The 16783-nt window shown below is 37.5% G+C and overlaps 1 protein-coding gene across 1 annotated transcript in view; it reads right to left on the bottom strand.

The window, feature by feature from the left end:
- The window catches only part of ANOS1 (anosmin 1), a 126868-nt gene that overhangs the window by 11841 nt on the left and 98244 nt on the right, over positions 1 to 16783 (bottom strand). The window contains exon 9 of the mRNA XM_041416523.1: positions 12797 to 12946. Coding sequence (XP_041272457.1) covers positions 12797 to 12946 — 150 coding nt within the window. The remainder of the gene's footprint in view (positions 1 to 12796; positions 12947 to 16783) is intronic.

The raw sequence follows: 16783 nt of genomic DNA on the forward strand, positions 1-16783 counted from the left end.
AATGTATTGAAATAATTTGTTCTGTGTGCAGCTAAAATATTATTATATTTTGTTAGATCCGATATTTCATCTAGCAAACCACAATAATTTTTTGTGACTGGCCACACGTTTTCTGTTTTTCTTTGCATACTGGCAGGATTGTTCTTACAAGCTTCTGAGCACACGGGCCTTAATTCAACAAAGCACTTAGGCATATGAACAGTTGTGTTAACCTCAATAATTAAGGGATCAGGCCAGCAAGTTTCGAACCTAGCAAGAACAAGACACTAATGGCCATCAAAACTATGATTAAAAGATGGTCTTGAACATGTCTTTTATGATCTTAGACTAATAGGAAGAAGGAAATATAAAAAAATTAAGTAATTTCCTTTCTGGATTATGTGTCCTGAAGCATTACTGCTCTAAAAATAGACTAGAGCAAGAGGAAAATATTTTATATTTAATATCACAACACAGGGCAGAATCTGCTCAGGGCACATGAAGCACATGTCTCAGTATCTACAAGCTTGATTAACAGATTCAACTGTAAAGTCATAGTGTGATTTTTCAGAGTTCTGTATAAATCCTGAGTCAGCATACCATGCAGGGAAAAATATTTACCTCGCTGTATTGAATGGCAAAGCTGTAGCAATGGTAAATGGTGAAATTAATGATGCCTTGCATAAAGCAAAAGATATTATCAACTCTGAAGTGCTCAAAGATTTGTACAAGGCAAAGGCTTCCTGAAGAAATGTTCCTGCTCTTTCTTCTCCCAGTATATAACCCCCTTTACGGATGGGCATCTGTTGTAACCCAGCACTTATTCCAATACACCACTCCAGCAGGAGGATGAGCAGCAGGGTCTGCCCTGCAGCAGCACTTGCCTGCATTTCCACCCCACAGACTAGAAAGGAAATATTTGAGCTAGAATGTGATGAAGTGTCTGCTGCTCTCTCAGGCTCATGTTCATCTGTTTATTGGACAAATATTGTTTTCCATGTCTACACAGACATCTAATATATGCAGTTTTCCATCAATGCTTTTTCTGATGAAACTCAGCTTTTGGAGAGGTCCTGAAAAATATGCAGGGAAGGCTGAAATATGGACAAAATCCAAGTGAACAAATGAAGCAGTGTTATTTACTACTAGTTCCTTCAGTTTGGAAGACATGATTAGTGTGAAGTGATTCACATTGCATTTTTTACATTTAAATAACAGCATGATGGAAGACCAGTTTGGAAACAGATCCTTCAGTGTACTGCAGAGAAGCAAAATATGATCTCAGTCAGTACTAGATCATAACACTTATTTATTTCTTCATATACTAGTTCATAAGCCATTGTATTACTCTGACTCATGGTGTCCAACAATTGCAATCTGAATCTAGCGATAGAACAAGAAGTAATAATATAATAAGAAATGCTATTTTACTCATGGTGGTTTAGCAAACAAAAAATGAGGTAAAAACAATTTACCTCCAACTAATGTTAAAATGCTACATTGATGTGCTAATGCATTGCAAGTCTCTCTGCACTCCCCTTTTCCTTGTAAAAACCACTTGTTTTGTCACAGGCATTTTAGGTAAATTCTCTTGAAAAAAATTAAATTATAGCAGCTCTGTGTCTTTTGCTTCCTCTGCATTGATTCACCCAACAGTGTAAAAAAAAAAATCCAAAGTTTTGTTTGGTTATAAAATTCACAGTACTCGGGACACCTCCTGAGAAAAAAAGCTTTTTAATAATCACCTATTCAAGCAGTATGTTTAAAAATAACACGAAAACCTCCAGCTGACATTTAAACTTCACTCAACAAACAATTCTTAGCAAGACAAACTATACTGTTTCCTGCTCTTACATGGAATATAAGCAGTTTCGATTAAATTACAAAGATTTTGTTTCTCGCATTATGCCACTTAAAACAAACTTTCTTTCTGTAGAACACATTCTTTGTATAATAGAACAGTAAGCCTTTCCAAAAATGATATTAACAATTACTGTGTAATTTAAAGACAGGCCTGAGACACAGTATTTTTGTCCATATCTAGACCAAGGACGCCTCAAGGTTTGAAGATGTTTATGTTGAAGGATTTAAGTCTGGGATCATCTCTAAGCCGGATTACCTCTACTCTTACTTATTTTCCCACACACAACATCCTATACAAAGTGAGTTCAACAGTATCTCATTCTGGTTTTCCATTACAAGGAAATTTGCCTCTTGTAAGCTCCCAGTCTCACAATAGCTGCTTGTAGCCTGAATAGAGGCTTTCTACATTATTCCCTCATAGCTAGATTTTCAAAGCTAGCTAAGCATCCCAGACCTGAATATAATGGAAAAGGGGAAAAAACCCCAAACAAACAAGTTCAAGGCTCACCAAGGTTATACATACACTGAAAATATCACCGGGCACAGCCTTCTGTAAAACTTTGAAAAATGTGGACAAATAATTTAGACAAGCAGACTATGAGGATAAAGTCACTATATTGAGGGTAAGTAATCTTGGAATATCTCTCATTTCCAGAGTAAAAGTACAGACTCATCTTGCCCCTAATTCCACAGTGGGAAGAGAGGCAGAAATGGACCAGCTACTCCCTTCTCTCTCAGACCTCATGCAAAAGTCATGTATGGGTTGGTTTGCATGCAGTGATCCATGGAGTTCCAAAACTGGACTTTCCTGATATGCATTATGGAACGACACAGCAGGACGTTGCTTTGCTGAACTGGTATTCAAAAATTTTATGACATTAATATGCAGTTTCTAAATCTGCAGTTTAAGATTGACGTGTCTCCGAGAAATACAACAGAGCAAAACCAGGTTAAATATCTATAAAATCCTGTGCATACAGACAAGGTGAACAGAGCAAGAATTAGGATTCATATAAATGTGGAAGAATTGGCTTCAAGACAAAGAAGAAAAAGTGGCTCTACATAGAACAAGCACTTAAAATTCTGGAACTCCATTGCTCAGGATGTTTCAGACACCCTGAAACTTGGTGACCTTCACACGACACTGCATATTATTGTGAAGATAAATTCATCAGAAGTGAATAAATACAGTGAAATCACATTGGGCTCAGGAATGTTCACTAACTAGAAGTTGTCTGAAGCTGGGACAATAATATGCAGAAATATGGTTACACTCTTACCCTATTCTTACGTTCCTTTGGATTTGCTTTTGGCCACTGCCAAGGACAGAACACCTGTTGGGTAGGATCTTTGGTCTACACTACTATGGATATTTTTGCATCCAGTTTACGGTCACAGGAGCAAAAGAAACTGATATTAACAAATCATTATCATCATCAGCTGCATATTTGGGTCATCTTAAAAATTAGATTATAATTTCAGTTTCAGAAACCCTTTTTCTGGTTTCTTTCCATCCAACTCTAGCTATTCCTTCAAATAGTCCTGTTTCCTTCCCTTATTTGTAGAGTTTATGCGACTGGTTTTATGGCCACCTTATAAACCAGCTAATTAAAAATACAGATTAAAAAGATGCACGTGGAGGAAAATTGACCCAGTTTACAAGAGGACACTCATTAGTTTAAACCACTTTCACTATAAGCATGATGACTCCCTGCTGATAGGTTAACCTCCCCTGGATCAAAAGATCAATGCTTTATCCAGAACTTAGGCAGGTAAGAGACCACTCATGAGCAGTTATTAGATCACAGCTCATGAGAAGCATCCTGTAAACTGCTGAACCTCAGTACCTTTTAATCACAGTAGAAATGGTAGGATTGCTCCAGGTATGGGAGCGTAAGCCTGTGAGACAGAGCTTTGACTTAATCTGACCTAGTGATACAGTTTGGGAAAAGGAGAGGAAGAGCTCAGCTGGTCAGAGCATGGTGCTAACAGTGCCAAGGTTGTGGGCTTGATCCCCATAAGGGCCACTCACTCAAGAGCTGGACTCAGTGATCCTTCTGGGCCCCTTCCAACCCAGAATATTCTGTGATTCCATATTTGGATGGTAAAAAGCTTGCCATTTTACCCCTCAGTTATCAAGACTGCCTCACATGAGATATTGCCATTGCCAAGTTTAGTGATACTATATATGTATGCATATATATAAAATGTACTGTGTTTGTTGTTAAAATAATTAGCTTTATATGTTATGGTAATACTCAGGAAGTAATCAGAAATTGAGAAAATTGTACCAGTCAGACATAGACATATTGAAGGTACATAAAGATGCTGAAAATTCATTTTGAAAATGCATTTTTTCCTGAAGAATTAAAAACCAGGAAAGAGTTTATTTATTAGCTGGCCAGTTAATTTTTTCAGTGTCTTCAAGGGGATTAAGTCTTGATAAATGATTTTGCAATGGACTGCAATCTGACTGCAGATACGCATTCCACATAATGATGGTCTGTCTTTGGATTGCTCATGGACCAGGTAATTTGCAATTACATTTCTATTTAAACCTTTAATGTAAATTCAAAAGAAACTAAAGTCTAAAGGCTTAAATTTCTAGCAGTTAATAAATCTAAGATTAAAAAGAAAACTTCTTTTTAATGCATAAATTAAGTCAAATTAAAAGCACTTTGACAATGACTAAAGATGTTCTGGAGTATGATTCAGGTCATACTGAGGACCCACACTACATAAATTTTAAAATTAAACAATAAACCTACAAAGTGTCCAGTCCAGTACAGCCTTCAGCAAACATCAGTGGGTGCCTGTTAAATAAAATCAGTGTTCTGTGCTGTCTGTGCTCTGGGGAACACAGTGGGTAGTTCTGATTTGACTTGTGATTATTTGATTTCCTGGCAGACTTTGAATCAATTCCAATTACATTCTGAGACTAGCAGTTGAACAAACTTGCATCTAAATCTCTCACACCAAGAGCTTTAACCACCTGCCCTGAAAGGTATGGAGGTTTGGAAGCAAGTGCAAGGCAGCAAATAATGATTTCTGTTCTGCCTGTGAAATCATGAAGAATGCACTAAACTGTGCCTTTGAAAAGACTTTACAGTATGGTCCCATTTGCAGGGGAGATGCCACTGAGGTTGCCACCATTGTAAATGTAATTTTAAAACTTTATAACTGGCCCCACTAATCAATTGCAGACTATTTGAGAATTTGAAAACCATCTGCTCTACCAAATTCTATTATTTGTGGTTGATGTTTTTCATGACTCCCACCAGTAACATTTTAAGTATTGTAAGTACTTCACATTTGGACAGAAACCACGGTCCTATAGGCACTTCATGAAGTAAAGCAAGCAAAACTAGAAATGGTCAGATGCTACCCTTTACATTCTTTTAAAAAAGGCAAAGAGATTTTTTCCTGAAACTACATTAAGACAGTAAAGGAGAAAGACAAAGTTAGGGAGGGGTAGGGACCACACAGACACTTCTGACAGGATGTTCTTTTAACTCCAGAATAATTTCCCATGATAAATAAAGCTCACAGCACTACCTGTATCCCCCCTGTATCTCGATGCTGTGGAAGCCCATAAGATACAGGCATAGCACATATGGAAAAGCAAATTCTGTAATATCTACCAGTACCTTTCTAAAGAGGTCATCTAGTTGGAGAGTCCCGTGCTTAGAGCCAGCTTTACTAATTAAGTCCCTAAGTACTAATGCACATTAAACATACCCACACAATAAACCACTGCTGAGATAAAGTCCCTGTATTTTCCTGGAAGTCTGAGGGCAATGTATTAGTGTATACTTCACTATAATTAACAGGCAGGTCATTTTTTTGAAAGAACCATCTGGACCATAGTGATATCTTGAAGTACAAGTATTTTACTGCTTGAATATCAATAATTAGAATATGGCCAGCTGCTCAAACACTAATCTGCCCAGTGCAGCAGCTAGTACCAAACTAAATAATGCTTTAGTGTCAAGCAAGTACTGCAGAATTCTTTACAGTAGGAGCTGGAAACTCCAACAGCCACTGAAGGATTTCTTTACCTTCAATGGCTCTACTGCCATGAGAAAGGATCATTTGACATGTGTTATCAATGGGAAAGCTTTCACTTCAAAACCTGCCATATGAAATACCTTATTACAAACAAAGAGTCAGCACACACAGTCACTTCATTTATGTCCCTGAACTAAGTGAAAGTTAATTTTGTTTTCCTAAGGTCTGGGTTTAAAAGCATTTGTGTTAGCTCTCTATTTGGTTAGCCATGCCTTGTGTTTTATTCTTCTCTGTAATTTAATTCATTATTCTTGTTTGGTTGATTTATCAGACAATGGTAGATTTTTTGCCTCTTCCTGCCTTAAGTATTCTTTTTTCTTCTGCTTTAGCATTTACAGAAACACAAAGAAAGAAGCCTGAAGCCAAGTCTTAATGCATTTTAAATATTTGTCTTTTTAAGCAAAACCAAGAGGCAGATATATTGATTTTGGAATATCTAGAAGTACTTAAGATGTTTAATTTAAACAGGGGGAAGTAAAAGCACGTAGACTTAATTCAAAGAAAAGGAAGCTAAAGCTTTACCTGAGCAAAGACAGTTGCATTACATTCAAATAACAGGCACTGAGAAAACTGCAGTGAAGGCAGAATAATGACTTAGAAAATACTGTTGTGACAAGCGCTTTGGAAAGAAATTACATTCTGATATTTTAGTGCATTATAATTATTACAGCAAGTGATGAAAATTGATGCAGAGAGTTCATAAAAGGTGGGATTTTTTTCCTTCTGTCTGGGCAAAATTTTATTTTCATACACAGATTTGCAGCAACTTGGGGGATTTTCAGCTAAGTTCAGTACTCAGCTCTCTACCCAATCACAGAAAAAGAGAAAACTTCAGCATTTTTTATTTTCACACTTTCAGCCTTGATTACTGCACAATATACAGAGGTTCTTAATCATCCCAAGTATCTAATCCCTTTAAATAGGGGTTTCAGAGTGCATCCATTTTTGGTAACAGATGGTACTCTGTGACCTCAGCACCAAGGAGTTAAAAGTGATTTGTTTGATTTGATTCCACTACTTGGCAATTTCTAATTTCAAACATCAAGATGGCCAAAATATCTGGCCATGGAACACATTCTACTTTTCATTTACAAAAGGGGGATTCATGCTGTTTAAGGAATGTACTGTTTCTCTAATCCCAGGCCTAAGTGAAAGGGAGCAAGGAAAAGACTTTTTTTTTTCCTTCAGAAAGAAGCTATTGTATTCATATGCACTATGCTTTTGGATGACTCTGTCTAGCAACATCATGTGCATTTGCTAAGTACCTTGTACTGCTTGAAGCGTGAAGGTATTTTTGCTAGCATACATCCTGAAGTGATTTTATTGTCATCATACCAAAGCATGCAAACTGAAAGAGTATTTCACAAAGAGCTTTATTTTAATGTAAAGTCCAGAGTCTACATTCCATTCATGCCTTATGCATACTAAAGTTAATGGGACTTAAGAAATGACACTTGAAGAACAGGCCCAGATAAGTCTTTCCTGCTTACCAAATTGTGGCACATTATGATGCATATAAATGGAAATCCATCCCCTTACTCGGACTTTAATTCAAACACTGTGTTCAGTTTCTGAGTACTGATATGCAGTCACCCCTTTGCTGTATAATAAACTCAGTAATAGTTTAGTTTAATAACAGTTTGCAACACCCCCCCCCTCCGATGCAGTTGTTGCACAGGACAGAGGTCTGATGAATTCTGTTCAGAAGGATGATATAGAACTGAGAGCTTCAGCCCTGATGTCATCACTGTGGTCTTTTCACTGCCTTCCCAGAGGCTCATCTGCAAAGTTCACTGAGGAACACATCTTCAGTCATGGAGGAACTATCTTTGAATAATCAAGAGACATCACGATACCTTCTGTAAATCCTAATTACAATAAACTTGGATTGCCTCTGCAGCTTGTATTGGTGGAGGATAAATTGAAAAAACAGTGGCAATATCTGTTACAGAGCCTTAGAGACAGAACTGAATAACTTGATGTAACTTCACAGTTAGTTTGACTTCGAGCAGGTGCATACCTTCTGTAAATCCTAAGGCACATTACAATAAACTTGGATGGCCTCTGCAGCTTGTATTGGTGGAGGATAAATTGAAAAAACAGTGGCAATATCTGTTACAGAGCCTTAGAGACAGAATTGAATAACTTGATGTAACTTCACAGTTAGTTTGACTTCGAGCAGGTGTTTGGACCAGCTGACCTCCAGAAGTCCCTCCTGCCCATTTAAATTATTCTATGACTCTGACCTATATTTAGCTCCTTAGACTGAGTAAAATAATTCAAATTCAAAAGCAAAATAGCTTATTGGCTAAAATGGGACCAGTGAAAATAAAGAAATAATCTAAAACAACCTTAGGAGCATGTTTGTGTTTCTTTAAATGATATAAGCAATCCACACAGGTCTTTCCTTCTGTTTCTGTAATCTGTGATATCCTGCGAGGCTACAGTGTTAGGACATAGTAAAAAACCCTTCTAGAGAGCCATCTCAGTTTAGGAGGAAATTTTAAAAAATTTTAGAAAATATCTGGTCTGCATAGAATGGTACGACCACTGAATTAGGAATACAATAAAACCTGAGCAGTTACTAATATAGAAAAGTAATAACTGTTCTTACTAAGAGAAAGACCGCTGTTATAGCAGCCATTAAAGTTTTCATTACAGCTAAAAGAAACTATGTCAATGCAGCAAGGGCAACTGTAGAGTTGAACAAAGTTCAGTAAATTTCAGCAAAGGCAGGGTCCTGCACTGGGGAAGAACAACCCTCTGCATCAGGACAGGCTGGGGGCTGACCTGCTGGGGAGCAGCTCTGTGGAGAAGGACCTTGGGTGCTGGGGGACAACAAGTTGTCCATGAGCCAGCAGTGTGTCCTGGGGGCCAAGAAGGCCAGTGGGATCCTGGGGGGCATTAGGGAGAGCATTGCCAGCAGGGAGGTGATCCTGCCCCTCTGCTCAGCCCTGGTGAGGCCACCTCTGGAGTGCTGTGTCCAGTTCTGGGCTCCTCAGCACAAGAGAGATATGGAGCTCCTGGAGCTGGTCCAGTGGAGGGCAACAAAGATGACGGAGGGACTGGAGCCTCTTATGAGGAAAGGCTGAGGTAGCTGGGCCTGTTCAGCCTTGAGAAGAGAGACTGAGAGGGGATCTTATCAATGCTTACAAATGTCTTACATGTGGGTATCAAGAAGATGGGGTTAACACTCTTTTCAGCATTGCCCAGTGACAGGACAAGGGACAACGTGCAAAAGCTGAAACAGAAAAATGTTCATCTAAATGAGGAAAACGTCCTTTACTTTGAGGGTGACATAACACTGTAACAGGATGTCCAGAAGGGTGGTAGAGTCTCTTTCTCTGGAGATATTTGAAACCTGCCCAGATGTGATCCTGTGCAATCTACTCCAAGTGAACCTGCTTTAGCAGAAAGGTTGGACTAGATCATCTCCAGAGGTCCCCTCCAAACCCAGTCATTCTGTAATTCTGTGATACCATCTTCATACATACAAAAAAAATAAAAATAAAAAAACAAAAAACAAAAAACAAAAAAAGTAAACTGAATATTCAGGATTAAAATTGAAAAACCCCATATTTAACACTAAAAAAAACCCCACCAAAATCTAAATAACATTTTTATTATTTAATCATCTCTGCAACCATCTCCTGTTCGTGTCATGAAGTCTAACACAGAAATTCCAAATGTACATGAAAACCATACCAGACAAAGCAACTACTAAAACCAACTGAAATTTGATCAATTTACAAACTTCCAACATAGTTAAGCTTGAGACATTTATTTCTTGAATTATTTTGTTACCATGGTAACTCTTACACACATCAACCTACTTATTTCACATGGTATCATGCTGGCCTCTTAATTTTTCTGTTTAAAGTTACACATTCTAATTTAGGACTATAGAAATATGTCTGAAATATATAGAAATATGTTTCTCCACTAAAAAAAGCGTTGACTTTTAATAGCAAAAATGAGAGCATTAGTGCCAACAACCAAGACTTCTGTGTTCACCCACTATGTAGGAGACAAACAGGTCAGTTTTTTTGTCAGGAACTATTTGAACTCTAATTGCCTACTGCAATAAAAATAGATGCCATGCCACTGAACAGGCTCAGGTAAGATCTCTGTCAGTATTTCCTATTATAGTTGCTGCATTCTACTACCTCCTACAACTCCCTAAACACAATCTAGTGCAGTTCATAAAGGCGAAAGATGTGTGGGTTCAGCTCGCAGCACAGCTGTCTCAGTAACTGCTGTTTTTCAAGAAGACAATGTGATTTTCCTGCTGTGTTCCTTGCACAGTCACACAGACCTGCTCTGCAGTAAATTGTTACTAGCAAATTTACAGTACCTCATCCATGCACTACATAATCTCCAAACCCTTGCAAGAACTTATAAAATCTGCTGGCTTCTATATTTCAGTTCCACACAAGGCAATGGCTCCTGCAGAGTAACTGCATGTGCTGTCACTCAGAATACTGATATTTTCTTTAAAAAAAAAAAAAAAAAAAAAAAAAAGGAAGGTAAGAGTGATGAACTGCCACATCCTGCCCCCTCTTCACACACCTTTGCTATCACTGCTTGTTCTGCAGGAAAAAGGAAGGCATCTTCCACTGCATGGCTGGGGCATGCACCTAAACACCCCAGGGCACCTCACAGAATTTGCCTCCACCCAGGGCCAAAATGGGTTTCTGGGTGTCCCCTTATGTCACTGGATGCACACAGCTCCACACAAGATGAGTCACTGCACAGTCAGCAGCTCAGCAAGTACACCCCTGGCACAAGGTGACAGCATGAAAATCCTTGTCATTTTTGACAGGTCTGTGACATAGCTGCCTTTGATATTCTCCAATTCTGGAAATTACACCACTTTGAAATCCTCTTATTTCCAAACTATGAGTCACTATAAGGATGCCTTATTTCTTTTCATAGACATTTATAGCCTTTAATACAAATATTACCTCCAGATATGTAGCAGACAGTGAGATTCTACTCCAGATTTAGATGGAAACATTTAGGTTTCTATGGTGCAATGCCTCTAAGTTCAATAATTATGTTACAATACCATTATAAATAGTGGACACCTAGTTCAAGATATCTGTGTTGGAACAAGAATATTGCTGTTCTGCTCAGGATTTTCCCTCCATTAAGTATAACTAACTCTGGCAAACTATTCACAAGGTGAATGTCAGCAGGGGTGCTGGCATTTCGGTCACAGGACACATGCTCTTTCTTCTGGCAGCAGGCTGGCAGGAAAACAGCTGCAGCAGGATTGATTGTTCCACTGGGCTGAATCTGCAGACTGTGAGTTGCACAACCCTGTCTGACGCCTGTGGGAGACATCGTTGTCTCCTCATCTTTGAATCCTGTCCCTCATTTTTTTCAACACAGACTGCCAAAAATAGAACCTCAGCTCACAGAGAGACATTAGGCATCTCTAAGCTTTCTACAAATGAGCTGTCTAGGCTCCCCTCTGTTCTCAGTAAAGAGAGGCATCTCCAGAGAGCAATTCTGCTGCTGTGGCGGATGAATTGCTGCAGAAGTCACCTGCTTTTCTATTCTAACAATAAAAGAATCTTGGACAATGAGTTGACATCTCACTTGCAGAGGCTAAGGTTTAAGGTGATCAGTCCTGATAAAGCTCAGAATATATAAATCTCACTTTGGATAACAAAAACCACTTTTTTTTTTTGTAAACTGAATATTCAGGATTAAAATTGCCTCAACTTTTATTTGAACTTTAAATTGTTCCAGCTTTCCATGAAGCAACCCAAAAATGAAATATAATGGGAAAAGGAAGGAAAAAAAACTAACATAGCCAAGACAGGGACAAATATACAAAATGTGCACGTACTCAGCTGAACCAAGCTTGCAGGTTTTAGGGAGGAATAAGGATAGATTTGAAAGTAACTGGCATAGCAGGGTCTGGAAGGTAACCATTTAAAAAGGCAGGCATAGGATAAGAAGCAAAGGACACCTCTCACAATCCACAGTATCCAGTGTGGATATATTCCTATGTTACATAGTATAATTGAACATTTATATAGCCTGTCATCTTTCAGGGTGTTGCCACACACATGTAAACCCAAAAGTACTTAAATATTTCCGAAATTCTTTGAAAAATTCAAGATGAAAACATGACTATCCACTTTGTAGCCCTTGATTCCAAGGACAAGAATTGAATGGATTTCATTTAGTGGTATTGATACACATGTAGATTGATCCAAGTTAAAAAAGGAACAGTGTGAGCACATTTTAAAATAACAGCATATGAACCTTTATGGCTAAAGTGGAAAAACCTATATGCTCTTAGACAACAAGAAAGGAAAATCCTTTTTTTGATTTCTGAATATGAATAGACACTTTATGTCATTTTCCTTTTGACTGGAGGACTAAACCATAAATTTTTTGTTAAAACTTTTCTGAACCAGAAAACCAGAAGGATGCAGCCTAGAAGAAAACTAACTTCAAAATGTTTTCTGGTTTTTACCAGCTATCCATTCTGTTCTAAATCAAGGCAACTGATAAAGTTTGGCATAAAGCTAAACATTTATATGCTCCTCAGAACTTTTGTGGGTAATGTCAAATTCTGCTATTTAAAACTTTACAGAGGTCATTCCTACCAAAATAAAAAGTGCCTCACTCTGTGAAGATGCAGTGTCCCAACTGACTATAATTTTTGGATAGCTGACTCATATAAGACATATACACAGACATAACACAGAGAGGCAATGTTTCCCTCCAATGTGAAGATGAAGGAATGAAAGGATGGGTGTAGGATTCAACTATCAATTACTTATAATATTGTGTTAATGTTTTACAGCTCTGAGATGGATGGGAAGAGTCCTCCTTAGAGAAAATTGTAAAGCAAAATTCGACAAACCTGTCTTCTTCCAGTAGACCTTGACCTGAAGTTGATTGTCCTGATAGAAGGGAGTTCCAATTTTAAGAAAACGAGTGGTTTTCCTTCTTTGAAAGGCTGGGTAAGGATCTACCAATCCTTTATGTGGTTTCCCAGCAGATGTCCGTTCCTCTGCAATACACAGACCAATCAGGAAACTATTTAGTTAACTACAGTGCTGTATAATGACTGTGCTGAATTTGGTGTAATTCAGAAAATAATAGTATCTTTATTCCAAATGACATTATTTCCATTTCTTACCTAAATGAAATAAATATAAAGAATGAACTGTCCAAAATGGTCGAAAAATCACTCATTTGAAATTCAGTCAAATTTAGAAAGTGACCAAAAAAACCAAAACGTTTTCACAGGGAAATGCTCTGTAAATTTTCTGAAGAGTAATAAGGAAATGGACTGTTTTTATATCCCCAAGAACAAGAAATGTTAACACAATGATTTTTTAAACAGGCATGGTATTTACCAGTAGTTCTCTGTAATACTTCACAGTCTTTATAGTCTTCATGCAGTGTTTGAACATGCACAAAATCCAAGGACAGCATTGAATGTAACACACGGAGTGCCACATGTGGTTACTACATCAAAGTAAATATAGTCCTCTGGTATGCTATATATGAACACTGTGGTCAGATTAAAGATCTGTCTTGCCCACTTTCCTGTTCCCAGCAGTGAATGGTGAAGGCTTAGGAAAACATTGCAGGAGCAGATTTTTCTTTCAGCAATTCCCTTGGTGCTGTATGCCTTGCTTCCAACAAGCAATTGCAATTGGATGTCCTTCATCAAGCATTTTGTTTGGTAAAAATTTATCATCATTTAGCAGGGTTGACAGTACTTACAGATATTTTCAGTTGAAAAGAAAGAAATGTTCATTCAAACTGCACTTTTCATTGCACACTTGCAAATGTATCTGATCTAATTAGGCGGATCAGATTATAACCAACAAAAAAAGATGTATTTAATTCAATATTACACCTAAATTAAAACTAAAGAGTCCAATAATAAGGAAGAGGCAAATTATTAACTACATACTTGAGAGAAAGAGGGAAAGATTCAGATTTCAATAATTGTCAGGAGTTATATATAAACTTGAACATTTTGCCTTATATGCAGCTTCAACTGAAACTCGCTTTATGGCCAAATTTTACTTTCTCAGCCCTTTGCTGAATCTGATATGATGTTTCATTTTGTTTGTTTGTTTTAAATTAAACTAAATTCTTTCTTAGGTAACCACAAAGTTACTACTACCCAAATGAAAATTAAAACATTATAGAGAGAAGTACAAACTAAAATCTATTAGGTATTCCTCAATTTAAATTATTTTAATTTTATTAAACCTCTGCTTTGATATTCTCTGTCTGCTCTACTTCCACAAAAACCAGGACACCAATTTAGAATATTTCTATATAAAGATCAAGCAAGAATCTTGCTACATTTCCCAGAAGTGAAGCACACAAATATAGTGAGGCAATGCCTTTCTGAGTGTGGGGAAATGTAAAGCCAGAGGGCTGAGGTCAAAGCTCACAGAAGTGTGTAGGACTAAATTACTTCAGAGGGATATGGGCTATCTCTATTCTGACAAAAGGACCAGGCACCGAAAAACCAGAGCTTAATTCCACACAGAGCAGAGTATCTGACAGTGGGACTTCAGCAAAATTGGCATGTTGCTTCTGGAATTATTTCCCAAAGTCCATGGAAGTCCCAAACACAGACAAGCCAAAGATATCATGTCCTAGATAATATTTCAGGCAAATTTTTTTCTTTCTTTTTCATATTTCTCCATCTGCTTAAGTATTCTCAAAATTACATCAAGCAGGACTGGCTCTGTACCTAACTAACCTGAGTGAGATAGAGAAGATGAATTTGCATCTCCTCCAGGCGTAGTTTTTACTGGCTCTTCTATGCAAAACATAATCTAGCCATTTAAAAAAAATGTCCAAAAAGGCCTAAATACATCCCTCAGTAGAGTGCTCTTTCAATTAAAGTGAGTGATATTAGAGTTTCAGGTTCAAAGAATCTTGACTCCTTTACCTCATGGCTTTAACAGAAGAGATGCTCAAATTTTTCTGTAAACTTACTACTGAAATACTCTAAAACAAATATGTGTTTTAGTTGGTACAGGCACTGATTTGCAGTTAAAAAGAAAAGCTGCTCATTAAATAAATGGATGTTCATACTTTGAACAGTCAAAATTTTTGAAGTATACGAGATTAAAAAGATACTGTTCTCAATATAGTTTTACCCTAGTTTAAAATACAATACAACAACTAATGAACCTTTTAGTACAAGATGGTCACCCCAGTAAAGCAAAATAAAGCACAAGGCATTAGAAAGCCTGTATTAACTAGACATAAGTAAGTAGCAGATTTTCTCAAAAACTACTGATGGTCTGTTTTCTGAAGCAAAACAACCATGGAGAGGGCAGGGTATCCAAGCAAAATTGTGGAAAGAATTTAAATCTAGTTGCGACAACAAAAGGAAAGAGGTGCCACTGCAGTGGACAGAACGATGAAGCAGTGGAGTCACATGTGAGGTATAGCATAAATAAACTCCATTTGGTGGGGGATTTATAAGTAATAACTCAGATGTGACCTGCATCAGATTCTGAAAAACACAATGTTTTGAAGAGGGGAAACTGAAGCAAAAATTTTCTCCCAACATAAACCCGGGGTGATATAGACCAAGAGAGTCAGAACATTAGTGAGGCCACGGAGAGCTAAAATAGCCCTACCACTGAAAGGATTTCTCACAGTAAATATGAAACAGTACAAAAAATGACATGCTCATATCTCAATTACCTTCAGTTTAGAAGGTTTTTGTTAAATGGAAAGTCTCTATTTACTACCATGTTTAAAAACTATGATGGTCTGACCTAATGTCAGGAGTACCAATAAAGCATGACAAAGGTCAGTTGATTAATTATCCCTGCTCAACTTGAGAATACTCAAGTTGGAAACATTTATAAAACTATACTAATAACAAAATGAGACAAAGAACTTAAAAAGCTTGCCCATTTTCTCTTTGGCTAATTGTATACAATGGCATCTAGAACTTTCTCCCACTTAGCAGGACACAGAAGAATCTCAGATAGCTAAAACCCCAGCATCAGGATCCTTTGATTATCATAAACTCAGCTGTGAGTTGAGCTCTTCCTTAAAGCTGTGATGTCATGGTGATATGACAGTCAAAATGACTGGACTGAAAACTAAAAACCTTAACGTTTAGCACCAAGAGCCAGAATTTCACAGAAATTTTATCAAAATGAGTAGGAAATTGGGTAGGGGGATGGTGTGGAAAAGAATTTTTGCTTGTTTATCTAGTGAACTTTGCAGGGGAGGAAGAAAGAGAAGGAAAAAAAAGACGCAAATGCCACAAGTAATTCTTAGGAAAAGAATCGGCAAAATTTGAAATCTCTCAAACACCAATGATATATTTCTAGCAGAGCTCAATGGCTCAGTGTATGGAATTAAACAGCCAGTTCCCACGGTTATTTTTTCCTCGATTACATCTCCTATGTACATATGGAAAAAGAAGGAGAAAATGTGATAACTGCAAGAAGATTTTGACATCATGCACAGTCCTGCAAACTAAGCTCCTTTTCTAGGGGATGAAAAAAAGCACAGGTACAATCTAGGAGGGCCAATAAGGAAAGTGCAGAACTCTTATATTCACATACGTTGGGCTTCACTGAGGATTTAAATCAAACTTGCCTAATATACAGACAGTGGAGATTCAAGCTGATATTCTGGTATGTATTTGAAGCAAAGACTCAGTGCATGGAAGAGATGAAAACTTGACCTTCTGCTGTCTCTTAAAATGACCCAAAAAGTAGTAAAGATTAGTTTAATAAGGGAAAAAGATGGATACTTCTGCTTGTTTTTTATTCTTGGTGCATTAGTAAGTGAAGCAACCACAGACAAAAGGTCTATGTTAGCTAACAATCACATTACAATA

This window comes from Onychostruthus taczanowskii, unplaced genomic scaffold, assembly GCF_017590055.1.
Source record: "Onychostruthus taczanowskii isolate IOZ18803 unplaced genomic scaffold, ASM1759005v1 scaffold52, whole genome shotgun sequence".
Lineage (NCBI taxonomy): Eukaryota > Metazoa > Chordata > Aves > Passeriformes > Passeridae > Onychostruthus > Onychostruthus taczanowskii.